The 13,194-nt window shown below is 39.3% G+C and overlaps 1 protein-coding gene across 4 annotated transcripts; it reads right to left on the bottom strand.

Annotated features, from left to right (window-relative positions):
- Positions 1-1,369: 1,369 nt before the first annotated feature.
- Positions 1,370-12,632, bottom strand: LOC121975444 (protein gamma response 1-like). 4 transcript variants are annotated; one of them, XM_042527090.1, is made up of 5 exons: positions 12,330-12,632; positions 9,531-9,743; positions 2,550-3,296; positions 1,640-2,338; positions 1,379-1,553 (listed from the first exon to the last, which is right to left on the bottom strand). In XM_042527090.1, exons 3-5 carry the CDS (start codon positions 3,292-3,294, stop codon positions 1,486-1,488), a joined length of 1,512 nt encoding a protein of 503 aa, XP_042383024.1. In that variant the 5' UTR covers positions 3,295-3,296; positions 9,531-9,743; positions 12,330-12,632; the 3' UTR covers positions 1,379-1,485. The 4 variants fall into 4 exon arrangements, with proteins under 4 accessions (XP_042383028.1, XP_042383024.1, XP_042383026.1 ...); XM_042527092.1 differs by having other exon boundaries at positions 9,531-9,773; XM_042527094.1 differs by lacking the exon at positions 9,531-9,743 and having other exon boundaries at positions 1,370-1,553; positions 12,330-12,624.
- Between the last annotated feature and the right edge of the window lie 562 nt (positions 12,633-13,194).

The raw sequence follows: 13,194 nt of genomic DNA on the forward strand, positions 1-13,194 counted from the left end.
TAATTTAAATAAACATAATTAAATCATAATCAATATCTCATTAATATATATATAACTTTATTTTAAATTATATATAAATTTTATTTATTTATTATATATAATTTTAATTTAGTATTTATGTTAATATTATTATTATTAATTTAATTTATTTTAAATAATAATTAAATATCAAATTAATTTAGTCTTTATTAATTAATTTGATCATCTATCAAATTTTATTATCTTACTATTTTATTAATAGTCTGGATTATTTAATAATTAATTTTGATGAATTCTAAAATTAAAAGACCTTTTAGTAATAATTTTCTCTGATTCTTTTGATATAAAAAATATGTCATGATTCTCTTAATTCTATATTTTTGGATTGACAATACGGTAGGTGGAGAAGTTTTTATAAATACATTGTCTTATTATTTTATTAAGAATCTGGACTCTTTAATAACTAATTTGGGTGAAATCTAAAATTAAATTATTTTAATATTCTTTTTATTTTCACATTAAAAATAATTTTAAAATTTATTAGTAATTTTTTTTAGTTATTTTATATAAAAAATATGCACTATCATGATTATTTTTAGTCTCACATCTTAAAATAGGCCGACGACATTAAAAAGTATATTTTTGTTGATTTTTTAGTTAAGATCAAATGTGATATTAAATTAATTTTTTTATGAGAAAAAGTCAGAATTATGAGTGTTGCCCTTGCATTGCATAGGCTAGCACAACTTATCAAATCTAATTTATGAACATGGAGTATTAATTTACACATATTATGTATTATATTACACGTACAACGTGTGCACTGAAAATAATGTGTCATTCAACTATTTTACATTTCTCGCCTCTCTCTGTCTCTTCTCGTACTAAATTAAACTTTAAAATTTTTTCATAAAATCATTGGAAAAAATATTTTTAGAAGATCATTGTATGATCCAATCCCGATTCATCACCCTAAATCAATCCTACCTAACATGGCAATCCAAAAACTTTTAAGGATTTTAACTATTTTTTTCGTGAGAATGTATAAATAAAATAAAATAAAATTAGATTTTATTTTTTAAAATTAATGTAAAGATTAAATAGATAAAATAAATATGTATCATAAATTGCCATAACAAACAACAATTGACTTTGATTTGAGTAACAGTGCCTTGGTGTTCTGTTCTAATTTAATTGCCTTTCCTCTGAATGATTGTTTTCACTTGTCAAGCCACACGTTTAATAAAATGTTGAGTAGGTTCAACTTTATTCAAAAATTTAATTAAAGAATTGTATTCCATTTTACAAAGGACGTTCTAATATCTATACTTGCTTTGTACCTAAGGATTGCAGTAGCCAGTATGCATGTTTCATCCATTTAATTATATAATAGAGTGGACAATATTATTCTTGCTGTTTTTTTGTCAAACATGGGAACAAACCTTTCAAATCTGCTGAAAAAAGAATACTTTGATGATGAGGATTTTTCTCTTTGCAAGTTTTTTGTCATGTCTCCATTAGGAGCCTGCTTAATTGTAAAGACAACTGTTGATTCATCCATTCGAGGTAATCTTCTATAATAGAATAAAAGGCAACTGAAAGCAGCTGACAATGTGCAGTTGCTACTTGAGCTTCATCGTTTTAGGAAGCTACTACATATCTGAATCGAACCCAATATTCCAGAAACCTTCAGGAGTCAATGGAGGAGCATATCTGTAACGATGCCTTGAGACGCCATCATGATGTTCACAGCGCCTAATCTTTTCATTCGGATTATTGTCATCGCCTGGAAGAACTGCATCATAGAACTTCTTGCATTGCATGCACTCCACTCCTTCAAGATTCTCCCGCTCGGCCTTTTTCCTCACGGGTTCACAGTATCGGACGCCCTTGTTTGCTGGACCAGCAGAGTTATGCTGCTCGAGTGGAATAGTTTTGGTGTTCATATCTTGTGTTTCATCGTCAGAATTGTGGAAATACAAATCTTGTGGGGGAGGTGCTGCAAGATCTTGAGCTGGTTCAAAAGGTAACTTGTTTAAGTTTCTTGCAATCTCCAAAGGAGTGTCAAGAAAGTTGTCGTGTGGATCCCATCCATTAGTTTCATGAGCCCGAGTATCCCTCCAGGATGAACTAGACTTCTTCCTGCAGGCTATTGATTCTAATTTGGAAGTGCCTACATCATGCTTTGGTAAAATGGAGTCGAGAAAGGCTGGATTAGTGTGGGAGCCATTTCTTGATCTTTTGAAGACATCAACATCTTGATGGAGCACAGGATTTTCATGAGCACCGCTCCCAGTCTTTGATTCATCTACCTGAGAAGCGATGTCAGTGACTTCCTCTTCTTCTTTTTCTTCAGAATCTGTACATTTCATTCACAGTACCTTAGTATGCTATAAAAAAAGAGTAGAATAGAATCACACTCTCAAAGGTGAAACCAAAACTAATCCTACAGGAAACAAATAAAAATTCATCAATTTTACTCCAATTTAGTAAAAGCAACATTAACAAGAATATTAAAAGACTTGCAGATTGGTAAGACCAATATTTTCATGATGCTAAGAGAAGGTTACCTTGAAGTCTTCTCTTTTTTAGATGAGACGACGGTGAATTGTTCACCACATCTACCCTGTCCAAGTAGCATTCATTTCCTGATTTGTGATTGAACTTCCCCACAGCAAACATATATTGTGACTTTAATTGCTTGTACATTGCTGTCATTTTATCTAATTCCATAAGCAAATCTTTTCCTTTAGCTTGCTCATTCAGCAGTTTCTGATTGTTCAATTCAATTTCTTCTGATAATTTTTTCTGCATTTTCTTCGCCTCAGACAATTCACTTTTTTCCTGATCAAACTGCATTTTCAGCTTAGCATGCATGTCCTCATTCCTCATTAAGCATTCAAGCCTGGTCGAAAGAACTTCCTTCTCTAGTTCACGTCTGTCTACTGATTGTTCAGCACTCATCAACCTCGTCTTAGTTTGTTCTAGAGCATTATTCAATTGCTGGACTTCTTCTTGAAATTGTTGCCTTTCAGTTTGTAGCTCTTTTACTTGTTGTAAGAGAGACTGTTCTTTTTCCTTCCATTCATCTTCAGCAAGTTTCCTGGTATCAGCTATTTTTTTCTGTAGAACTCTTGATGTCATTTGGAAGCCTGGAAATAGCTGGCTACAGAAGACAAATTCTATTTGAGACACCCGATCTTTAATTTCTTGAATGGAGGCCACCAGAATCGTGCTGAGTCTAGATATGAACTTCAAGTCATCAAACTCACTCGAGTCATTAAACATAGGTGTCCTAACCAGGTCATCATCCATACCTGTGGCAGTTTTAGATAAATGAGAACACTAAGATATGCTCAACATACAATTACCAAACCTAGGCACAATCAATTAAATAGAAACTATGCATTCTCACACTCTCCAGCCATCTTTCAAGATTCCCAATGCTAGGGAAGGATTAGGAGAGCATCGAAGAGCATCTGTGAAGAGGAAAACAAATCTTGATGCTCCTATGAATGCTGGAATTTCTTCTCAGCTCAATGTCATAAACTCCAACCTATTATGGCCCTATTCCTTTTTCTGTTTCTCATGTTAAGTACCAGAAAATAGGAGGTCGAGCAATCTTGCAAAATCAACATGACCAAGCAACAATTTAAACTATTCAAATGGGTTGAATGAATCGTGTGAATAATCTAACAAAACCATATGATATGGCGCGTTATGAGTGGCACAAAGGATAACATGGGGTTGATAGTCAAGATGATATGATAGTCAAAGTCAAGGTAAGATGGTAAGGTGACAGTCAAAATCAAGATGAGGTAATGGTTAGCCGGACAAACCACTCACCTTCGAAGGTGAGGCTTAGCTCCACACTCTTTAAGGGCAAGGTGCCCAGCATACAACCGGTTGGGCCCAAGGCTGGTCGGACCTTCAGAACTTAGCTCCCCACTCTTCAAAGGGCATATAGTCGGTCGGCCCCAGGACTGGTCGGGCCTTAGGGACTTAGCTCCCCACTGCTCTTGGTCGTGGCCCCCAGTATACAACCGGTTGGCCTCAGGGCCGGTCAGACCTTTGAGACTTAGCTCCCCACTCCTCGTGGTCGTGGCCCCAACATACGGTTGGTCGCCCCAGAGCCAGTCGGACTTTCGGAACTTAGCTCCTCATTCCTCGTGGTTGTGGCCCCAGCATATCGGCGCCCAGCATATAGCTAGTCGGCCCAGAGTTGGTCAGAGCTTCGGGACTTAGCTTCTCACTCTTAAGGGGCAAAGCGCCCAGCATACAGTCGATTAACCCTAGGGTAGGTCGAATCTTCGGGACTTAGCTCCCCACTCTTCGAGGGCAAAGCACCCAGCATACAACCGATTGGCCCTGGAGCTGGTCAAACCTTCAGGACTTAGCTTCCTACTCTTCGAGGGCAAAGCACCCAGCATACAACCGATTGGCCCTGGAGCTGGTCAAACCTTCAGGACTTAGCTTCCTACTCTTCGAGGGCAAGGCGGCCAGCACACAGCCGATCGGCCCTAGAGCCGGTCAAACCTTCGAGACTTAGCTCCCTACTTTTAATGGGCACGACCCCCCAGTATACATCCAGTCGGCTCTAAAGTTGGTTGAACTCCTTTTAAAAGATAACATTATCATACAATCGCAACTACCTGTCAGAGAATAACAACTACTCACCAAGCAATATTCTGCTATTCTGACATATACCGGCAATGAAGCCTTCTGGGGGAAGGTTGTAGTACACCCTCCGTTACCCAACATATTTTGACACTAGACATTCTCTGACGCCTTATTATTGCGGAGATTATGAGGTCAGTATAAAAAGAGGTCCTCTCCATTACGCTCTCACGCGCACGCACACTCGCACACTCATCAACACTACTGTTCATCTTCTTCATTTCTGCTACGGTTCCAACCGGGTCCTTCCTGGTTCTCGCTCTAACGTTCTTATTTGTTCTCTCTGTGGTGTGTGTAGAGAGGATCACTCAGCGTTATCTTCTTCTAGCTCAAAGTCTTCTCATGGTCGACACCAGAGCCACCTACCCAGAGCCCCATCTTCCTCGATTTTAGACAGAATCAAATTTGACGTCGTCTGTGGGAACTTTGCCTGAATATAAAATGCGAAGATGGAGGAGATTAGACAATCTACTGCAGTTACTTTGTAGCAAGAAGACTTGGAGCGGCCGTGGGGAGCAAATTATCTACAACCTTATCGAACCTGAGAGTATGCCAATAACGTGCTTTTATATACCGTTGAATATTTACATTTAATGGAAATGTAGGCAAACTTAGCTCAAGAGCCCTAAATTCCAAACTCTTGTGCCGCTCGGCTGAATTATAAGCGAGCTTGCTCTCGCCCCATATTCCAAACTCTCGTGTCGCTTGGCCGAGTTATAAGCGAGCTTGTTCTTGCGCCCATATTCCAAACTCTCGTGTCCTAATCCAGACTCTCGTGTCATTCGGCCGAGTTATAAACGAATTTGCTCTCACGTCCATATTCCAAGCTCTTGTGTTGCTCGACCAAGTTATAAGCAAACTTACTCTTGCGTCCATATTCCATGCTCTCGTGCCGCTCGACCGAGTTATAAGTAAAGTTGCCCTCATGCCAATAATCCAGACTGCTAGGCCGAGTTATAAGCGAGCTTACCCTCGCGCTCATATTCCAATCTCTTGTGTCGCTCGACTGAGTTATAAGCGAGCGAGTTTGATCTCGCGCTCATATTACAGACTCTCGTGCCGCTCGGCCAAGTTATAAGCGAGCTTGCTCTCGCGCTCATATTCCAGACTCTCGTGTCACTCGGCCGAGTTATAAGCTAGCTTGCCCTCATACCTATATTCCAGACTCTCGTGTTGCTCGACCAAGTTATAAGCGAGTTTGCTCTCGCACCCACGTCCCAGACTCTCGAGGCGTTCGACCGAATTATAAGCGTGCTTGCCTTGACACCTATGTCCCGGACTCTCGAGCGGTTCGACCGAGTTATAAGAGTCCTTGCTCTTGCGCTTATGTACCAAACTCTCATGTCGATGGGCTTAGTTATAAGCAAGCTTGCTCTCCCCTTGACTTTGACCGCTCTCTCACCTTGACTTTAACCTCAACGCCCCCCTGGGGTCCATATCTAACACCCCGTATCAGCTGTCTTCTTCAAGAAACTGTCTTCGTCTAATAAGGGATGAAAATCCCATTTCTTCTTCATCCAAGTGTCCAATACCGTGTCTTGGCTGACTAATTGGCAGGCGAATCTCTCTCCCCTCCCTGAGTTAGGAGATTACCGCCTTCGTTTCTGTGTCAGAAAAACTGGCTGGCCAGCAATTCAACATCCCCAACTGTTACAGGAGGGCCTCTTCTATATGTTCGGACTGAGTCCAGTTTGAGCCGTGCTTCCCTTCTCTTTGGGTAAGAATTATTAACTTAGTTTCTATGTTATCACTAACTCAGATCTTTTCTATTTTGTGTAGCGGAAGCCTTGTTCAAGGCGCTAACTTCTAAGGTTTTGCGATTGGAAGAGGCTGAGCTAGATTGGCGAGGCCAAGCCCTTTTGGTCGAGCATGAAGATCAGCCGACCAGGCAGGCCATATATTCATGACAACAAGAGTGGAGGAAATTCCTTCCCTTGAGTCTGAAACACAACTGTGGGTTAGGCGTAACAGATGTCACTTGGGCACTACCAAACAATCAACTTCCGAGCGTATGCCAGCTAGGGAAGGCGCTCTGGCCTGGTCTTCCGATTAGACGCCCTCGGCTTTGCCCTCCCGCAGCCCGGTCCAAGAGGAGATGGTTTCGCAGCTGACCGGGTCTCCTATGGCCCTGACTCCTCGGACGTCATCCCCTTGTCCAACCATCTTGCCTACAAGAGCTTCCTCCGAACCTACCCCGTCCCACCAGTCACAAAGTCTCTTCCATTCTCGGCTATGTTGGATGTGTCATCCGTTCAGGGTGTAACCTCGTCTTTGGATCCCTCTCCAGTCTACGGGCAGATACAACTATAGGGCTTGTTAGCAGAGGACTAGGAGGACTCGATGACCCGAACGGAAGACCGTACTATAATGAGGCTAGCAGATGAGTTTGCCCAAGAACTAACCGCGATAAGTTTTGGCTGGCTTATCCTTTTAACTGGAACACTACTAATACTACTTCTCTTCAACTTTGGGGGGTTGGGATGAAAGCATCCCGAACCATAGTGGGGCTTGAACACGCAAACTAGGCGCTGAGGAGGCGAATAATAGAATTGGAATCTTCTCCGACTCCCGCCCGAATCCCCAACGCGACAACCCAACAAGGGGATTAGACGCAAGCTGACCTGCTGAGTGAGCTGGAGAGGAAGGTACAAGAGGCTCGAGAACTATCTAGCGTTGAGGTGGTAAAGGGGTAAAAATTGGAAGCCGCCCTGAAAATAAGCGAAGCCAAACTCCAGTCGGAAATAACAAGGAGGGTCCAGGCAGTAGCTGATTTAGATGAGAAGACTATCGAAGCACAAGGCCTCTTCAACAAGTTAAAGGAGTTGGAAGTTGCCCATGCCTTAGAGTTGGTTGCAAAAGATGCACAGTTGGCAGCCAAGTTTCTGCTGGTGTATAAAGCTCAGAAGGCTGAATTGGAGTCCATGCGATCCGAGTTAAAGGCCACGAGGTCCGAGTTAATGGCCTGTAAGTCTGAGCAACCAGGAATCGTATATGAATTGATGGAATCCCAGGCCAAGCTAGCGGATTATAAGACAGGGGAGGACAAGTGCTTCGAAGCTAAGAGAGTGGCCTACCTTCAGTCCCGTGACTTCTACCTGCAACTTGTCCCCTGTGTTCGGGAGTCCGATTACTTAGCATCCGAACCCCCAACCCACTTCCTACACCGGTAGAAGCTTTTGGACGAGCTCTCTGAAGACGTCGTCCCAAATTTTAAGTAATACTTCCCGGCTCACTCAATCTTGTATTTTAACCCTAATGCGGTCAACAAACTTCCTTGGACATGTACTTAAGTTCACTAAATTTTATTAGCTCCCATTCTATGTCCTTATCATTTTATGCTATTTTTTCTTTAAGTCTTTGTGAGTACTCGCGTGTCTGTGCGAAGAAATGGCCTAGTTTTTGTCCCTTTCTGTGTCGGGTAGATAATAAAATCAGACATACCCTCGCGAGTGGCGGCACGCTCTGAACAGGCGGCGATTTTCATAAATACTTAACGAATAGCATCCCCTATGTGTCGAGCAACAAATTATTACGGTTAATCAGACGGTAAATCAAGTAGTGATGCTACCGCTATAGTGGACGACTGTGTCCCGTTAAGAACTTGACCAACCTATATCCGATCAGTTGAGGTGGCATGTTGGGAGCCCTTCCCAGGTGTCCGACCGACTCTTGGGCTGATTGGATGCACGTTAGGAGCTATCCAATGAGAAATGGGAAGCGTAGCCCCGGTGGTCCAACCGGCTCTTGGGTTGGTCGGCCTTAGATGATCGTCGGACGCCATAAACGAGGGGAGAGATTTTTATTGATATTTGATATGCGCGATGACACATCAAGATAATGATTTGCCTGTTACATTCATCGTAAAGGCCCTTCTCCTACTATTGCCACATGTCTATCAACTTCCTTTTCCCAAACGTGACAATTGACGCACGACTTTACGGATGACAGTCCATTTCTCTTTTAATCAGCAATTAGCCCGCCTTTTTACGCACACGATCAAACGATCTATTTTAAAGAGATGTAGAGTTTCTTTTTAAGAAGCCCTAACGACGCCACTCATCCTCATTACGTTCCTTGTTTCTGCGATGTCAGCTGATTCCTTGTTCCCATAAGCTCCTGTAGACTCCCTCCTTATTTCTTCGTTCCCCTTGGATCCTACTCTCCGAATCGACCATGAATATTCCTGGGGTGTGGTACACGTTGATTACCTTGGAGTTTGACGAGGTAGACCTGAACCATGACTGCTTCACCTATGAAGTTCCCATCTCTTTGCACATGATTATGCCAAGTGATCAGGATCGTCCCCATCTTCCCCCCACCGGTTATGTGACTTTTTAAAGGACCAAGTCCGAGATGGCCTTCGTTTCCCCATTTCGACTTTTTTCTTCAAACTAAGCTAGTATTTTCGTATCCCACTCCAACAATTAGTCCCAAACTCCATTTGTCTTTTATGTGAAGTTGTTTCGTTTGTGTGAAACTCCTCTGACTCCCTAGGTGTTCCATTACTTCTACTACCGCAAACAACTAGCTAGTTGGGTTTTTCGCTTCCAATCCAGCCCGAGGACTACATTTTTCGATAAAATGCCCTCTCATAATATGGACTGGACTGGAAAGACAAATACTTCTTCATTCGACTCCCTACGCCAGTACTACGGCCGACTAGATGGCAGGCGGATATCCCAGTTGTGCCTAAACTAGGTGATTTATGTAGAAGAATTTTTCTTCCCTGATTTTGCCTATTAACCACATCTAGCAATTCAGAATGCCTATGCAAAAAGAACTTACATAAGAACATTGAGAGAAAACTGGATATTGAGAACATTGATATAACAATTCAAAGCCAAGTAATTTCTGAAAGGAAAATTCTAATATACCTTCAGTCTGGTAAATCAATCTTGCAGTTATTATCTTATTAAAATGTCTAGAAGGCAATTACTATCTGGACCACCAAGTTGTGCCACAGCATCCACGGAACGATCATGCAGTTCATTTGTCCACCTTAAACGTTGCCTTGAAGCTAAATTATTGGGGTTGTTCACACCAGTGATAGGCCCCATAGTTCTGTTACTTGATTCTAATTGTTGGTCCTGAGAGACCCAATTGCTATCAATCCAACTCTATACTTGAGAAAGACATTAGTTGATGCATTTGTCACTACTAATGCAAAAAAGTGGAAAAGAATAATCCTCATAATCAAGTAGTGTAATATGCAATTCAGATATGGCAATTATATCGATATCCCATATCTACAAAACAATTCAAAAATCACATACGATCAAGTTATCATATTTGTTTTTGTTATCTGACATACAAAATAAGCAATTATTACATAAAGAGAAGTGGATAATATATGAAAGCACACTTGATGCTGTTCCTACTATAGTAATTGCTAGAATTACTTTAGATCCCAAATAATACCGGTGGAAATTTTATTGACGCATTGTGTCATCTCAAAATAGTTCGACAGTTATCAGTATGACAAAATATTGAAATTCTTTTACTCTTTTACATTGGACTGAACATGTCATTGTCATTTAAATTCTATACAGACAATAGCTACTATTTGTTAATGTCTCAATTCTAAAGTACAAAGTTCAAACCTTTTTATATAGCCTTCCTTCTATGTTTAAATTTCTCATAAAGAATTGATATTATCATTTTTGGAACCACTAATTCATTTTTTTTCTTTCCTTTTCAGAATGAGTAGGTAAACCACGACTTCAACACCATCATTAAGATGTAATCTGATTGACTGAATGATTTTTAGTAATTCATTCATGCTTAGCATCGGTCATTTCCTAGACAATAATATTGGCACATTCTAATTTAGTTCCACATAAAGAATTGTGAGCTAATGAAAGGGGTCTTAAAGCTTAGATAAATGAACTACTATTCATTTGATCAGCATTTTTAGTAATTCATTCATGCTTAGCATGGGTCATTTACTAGAAAATAATATTAACACATCATAATTTGGTTCCACAAAAAGAATTGTTAGCTAATGAAAGGGGTCTTAAGGCTTAGATGAATGAACTCTACTCATTTGATCATAAGCATTTTAAATTAGTGGTAGGGATTCAAAAGTGTAGAGCTTGACTATGTTCAAGCTTGTTCATTTATCTTACCGAGCTTGTTTAAGATTGTTTGTTAAAAATGTAACAAAACTCAAACCAAACTCAAGTTTTTTGTCGAGCTTCGTAAAAGAGTATTTTTATTGAGCTTCAAAAGAGACATTACTATATTTATAATTAAGTTCAAAGAATGATCTCTAATAAGTGAAACATGTTATTTTCTCATTTGTAGTATTTTATAAATACCATAAAAGCATAAAATTTATAAGATATGCATTATATTTAATATATTTAAATATAAAACTTATCCTTTGAGTTTCATTCTTGCGAGCATACTAAACAAGAATGTAATCAAACTTTATACAACTTAATAAATAAATTTATTATGAATTGTTTACGAGCTTTATTTTAATGAATTGAGCTCGCTAGGGTTCAAGCTTGTTCATTTAATTTATTTTTAATATTAGAAACATAAATAAGCTCTTATCAAGTTGAGCACCGAGTTTATTCATGAGCATTACAACCTTATTAACGGTCAAGCTTAACAAGTTTATGGTTAGTTCTCTTGTCTAAGCAAGTTGTGATAGTTTGGCAGCATATTGACCAGTTTGGAAAGGGAAGCCATCATGATGGTCAAGACCACCATCAGTATATGCTACCAATTATGGATGATTTTGAACTATGAAATCAACCTTGGATCTTCACAAAAACATGAGGGAGACACAACATCTTAGTTTAGTCTTACATCAAATATGGACTAAAGAAAGAGATTTATATGTTTTAGATGAGTAATCTACTTCTAACTTAGGTTTAGCATTTTGGGATAGTTGTTAGACCTAATTTGCAAATTAATAATATCCTTGTACAGGGACCAGATATGACAAATATAATCAACAAGCATTTTAACGGTTCAAAATCATTATTAGCAGCATCATAATTTGTCTAAGGCAATTCAAACTCTACAAATCATAAAAGAATTCGTCGAAGCTTCCAACTTACCTACATCTACAATATAATTACGTCAACTCCAGAGAACAAGGGCCTTCTTTCCAATAATAACAGGCTCAACCAAAAAATTCTTGGAACAAGCTCAAAAGGGATACTGCTCAAGGAATACCATGTAAATTACATGGTACGGAGTTCCTCACAAAGAAACAGCTTGCATCAGTAGCCGTCAATGTGTTAACTCTCTCTTAGCAGAGAACAGTTAAGCTCCTTACATGAACATGAAAGCCAAAGGTTGACAAGAAGAAGCATGATAAACGACCTATTATGGAGATCTAACAGTAGGTAACTAAGTATATGCCCCTAACCTAGTTTATGACTATAGGCCCCTTGAAAAGTGATAAGCAGGTAAAACGTAGGCTTTATTTTTCCTGTTTCGCCAAAAGCGGTATTTCGAGCTCCAATTATCCCCAAATGGTACAAAACTACTACCATTAGCAGAACCACAGATCCTAAAGACAACACGAATCTGCTACCATACAGAAGTTCAAAATTCATAAAATCGATGAAATATGTAACCACGGATCAATTAAAATGAATACCCTAGCTATGGATCACAAATCCCCATCCAAAAGCAAGCAAGGAGGAAAACCATACCTGGACAGCCAGCTGCGAAAGCGATCGACACTCCGAACTGCTGGAACGAAAGCACAAAATTGACAGCCTTCAACTGGATTATACAAGCCAGACCAAATCTAGGCCAGATCAAGCGATCGCAAAGAATATAATAAAGACTCCACAAAAAATCGACTCTCTTTCTGCCCTCTACGGCTCCGTGGATGCGTCGGCGATCAACAAACCGGAGGATCCTCTCCCTCGCTCGTTTCGTCGCCCTCGTCACGGACTGCCTCAGCAGACAACTGCGGCAAGGTGCAATTGCAGCAGCCAACCGTCAAACCGGACAGGTGACTTGAAGGAGCCGTGACGATGAGCATTTTTTATTTTCATTTTTTGAAAAATATATATTTTCTGAAAAATAATATTTAATTTGTATTTTTTGTACTTATTTTTTTTTTAAAAAATAGATAGCGTTTTCTAGAAAAATAGAGAATAACAAAAAATTATTTTCTGTTTTCTAGAAAACATGTATTTTTTTAAAAATGAAAATGAAAAATGCGCATACCAAACGCACCCTAAAACTTCGCTGTTTCATATAGTACCGTGATTCAATTTTCTATTTTAGCAGGTTGATTAGGAATATTCAAAATTCGATTCGATAAAAAATTATTTGAGCTCGTTTAATGAAATTTATTAAAATAAATAAATTAAGTTCAAATTTCATAATACTCGGCTCGTTAATTAATGAGTATATTCGTTAGTAAGCTCATGAATCAACTTTTAAATAAAAAACTAATAGTTTTGATATTAAATTTATAGATTTTACACTTTACTTATAAAAAATATAGATAAATATATGTTGGTGTGGGAAGCATCCAACGACCAAACCTAAGTGTTGATAATG

Source organism: Zingiber officinale, chromosome 4B (genome assembly GCF_018446385.1).
Source record: "Zingiber officinale cultivar Zhangliang chromosome 4B, Zo_v1.1, whole genome shotgun sequence".
NCBI classification, from domain to species: domain Eukaryota; kingdom Viridiplantae; phylum Streptophyta; class Magnoliopsida; order Zingiberales; family Zingiberaceae; genus Zingiber; species Zingiber officinale.

Coding starts and splice junctions, on each gene's coding strand:
- LOC121975444 (XM_042527094.1), bottom strand. CDS start 3,294: ATGGATGATGACCTGGTTAGGACACCTATGTTTAATGACTCGAGTGAG. Junction 2,339..2,549: donor AAAAAAGAGAAGACTTCAAG/GTAACCTTCTCT, acceptor TGAAATGTACAG/ATTCTGAAGAAAAAGAAGAA. Junction 1,554..1,639: donor GAATATTGGGTTCGATTCAG/ATATGTAGTAGC, acceptor ATTCTATTATAG/AAGATTACCTCGAATGGATG.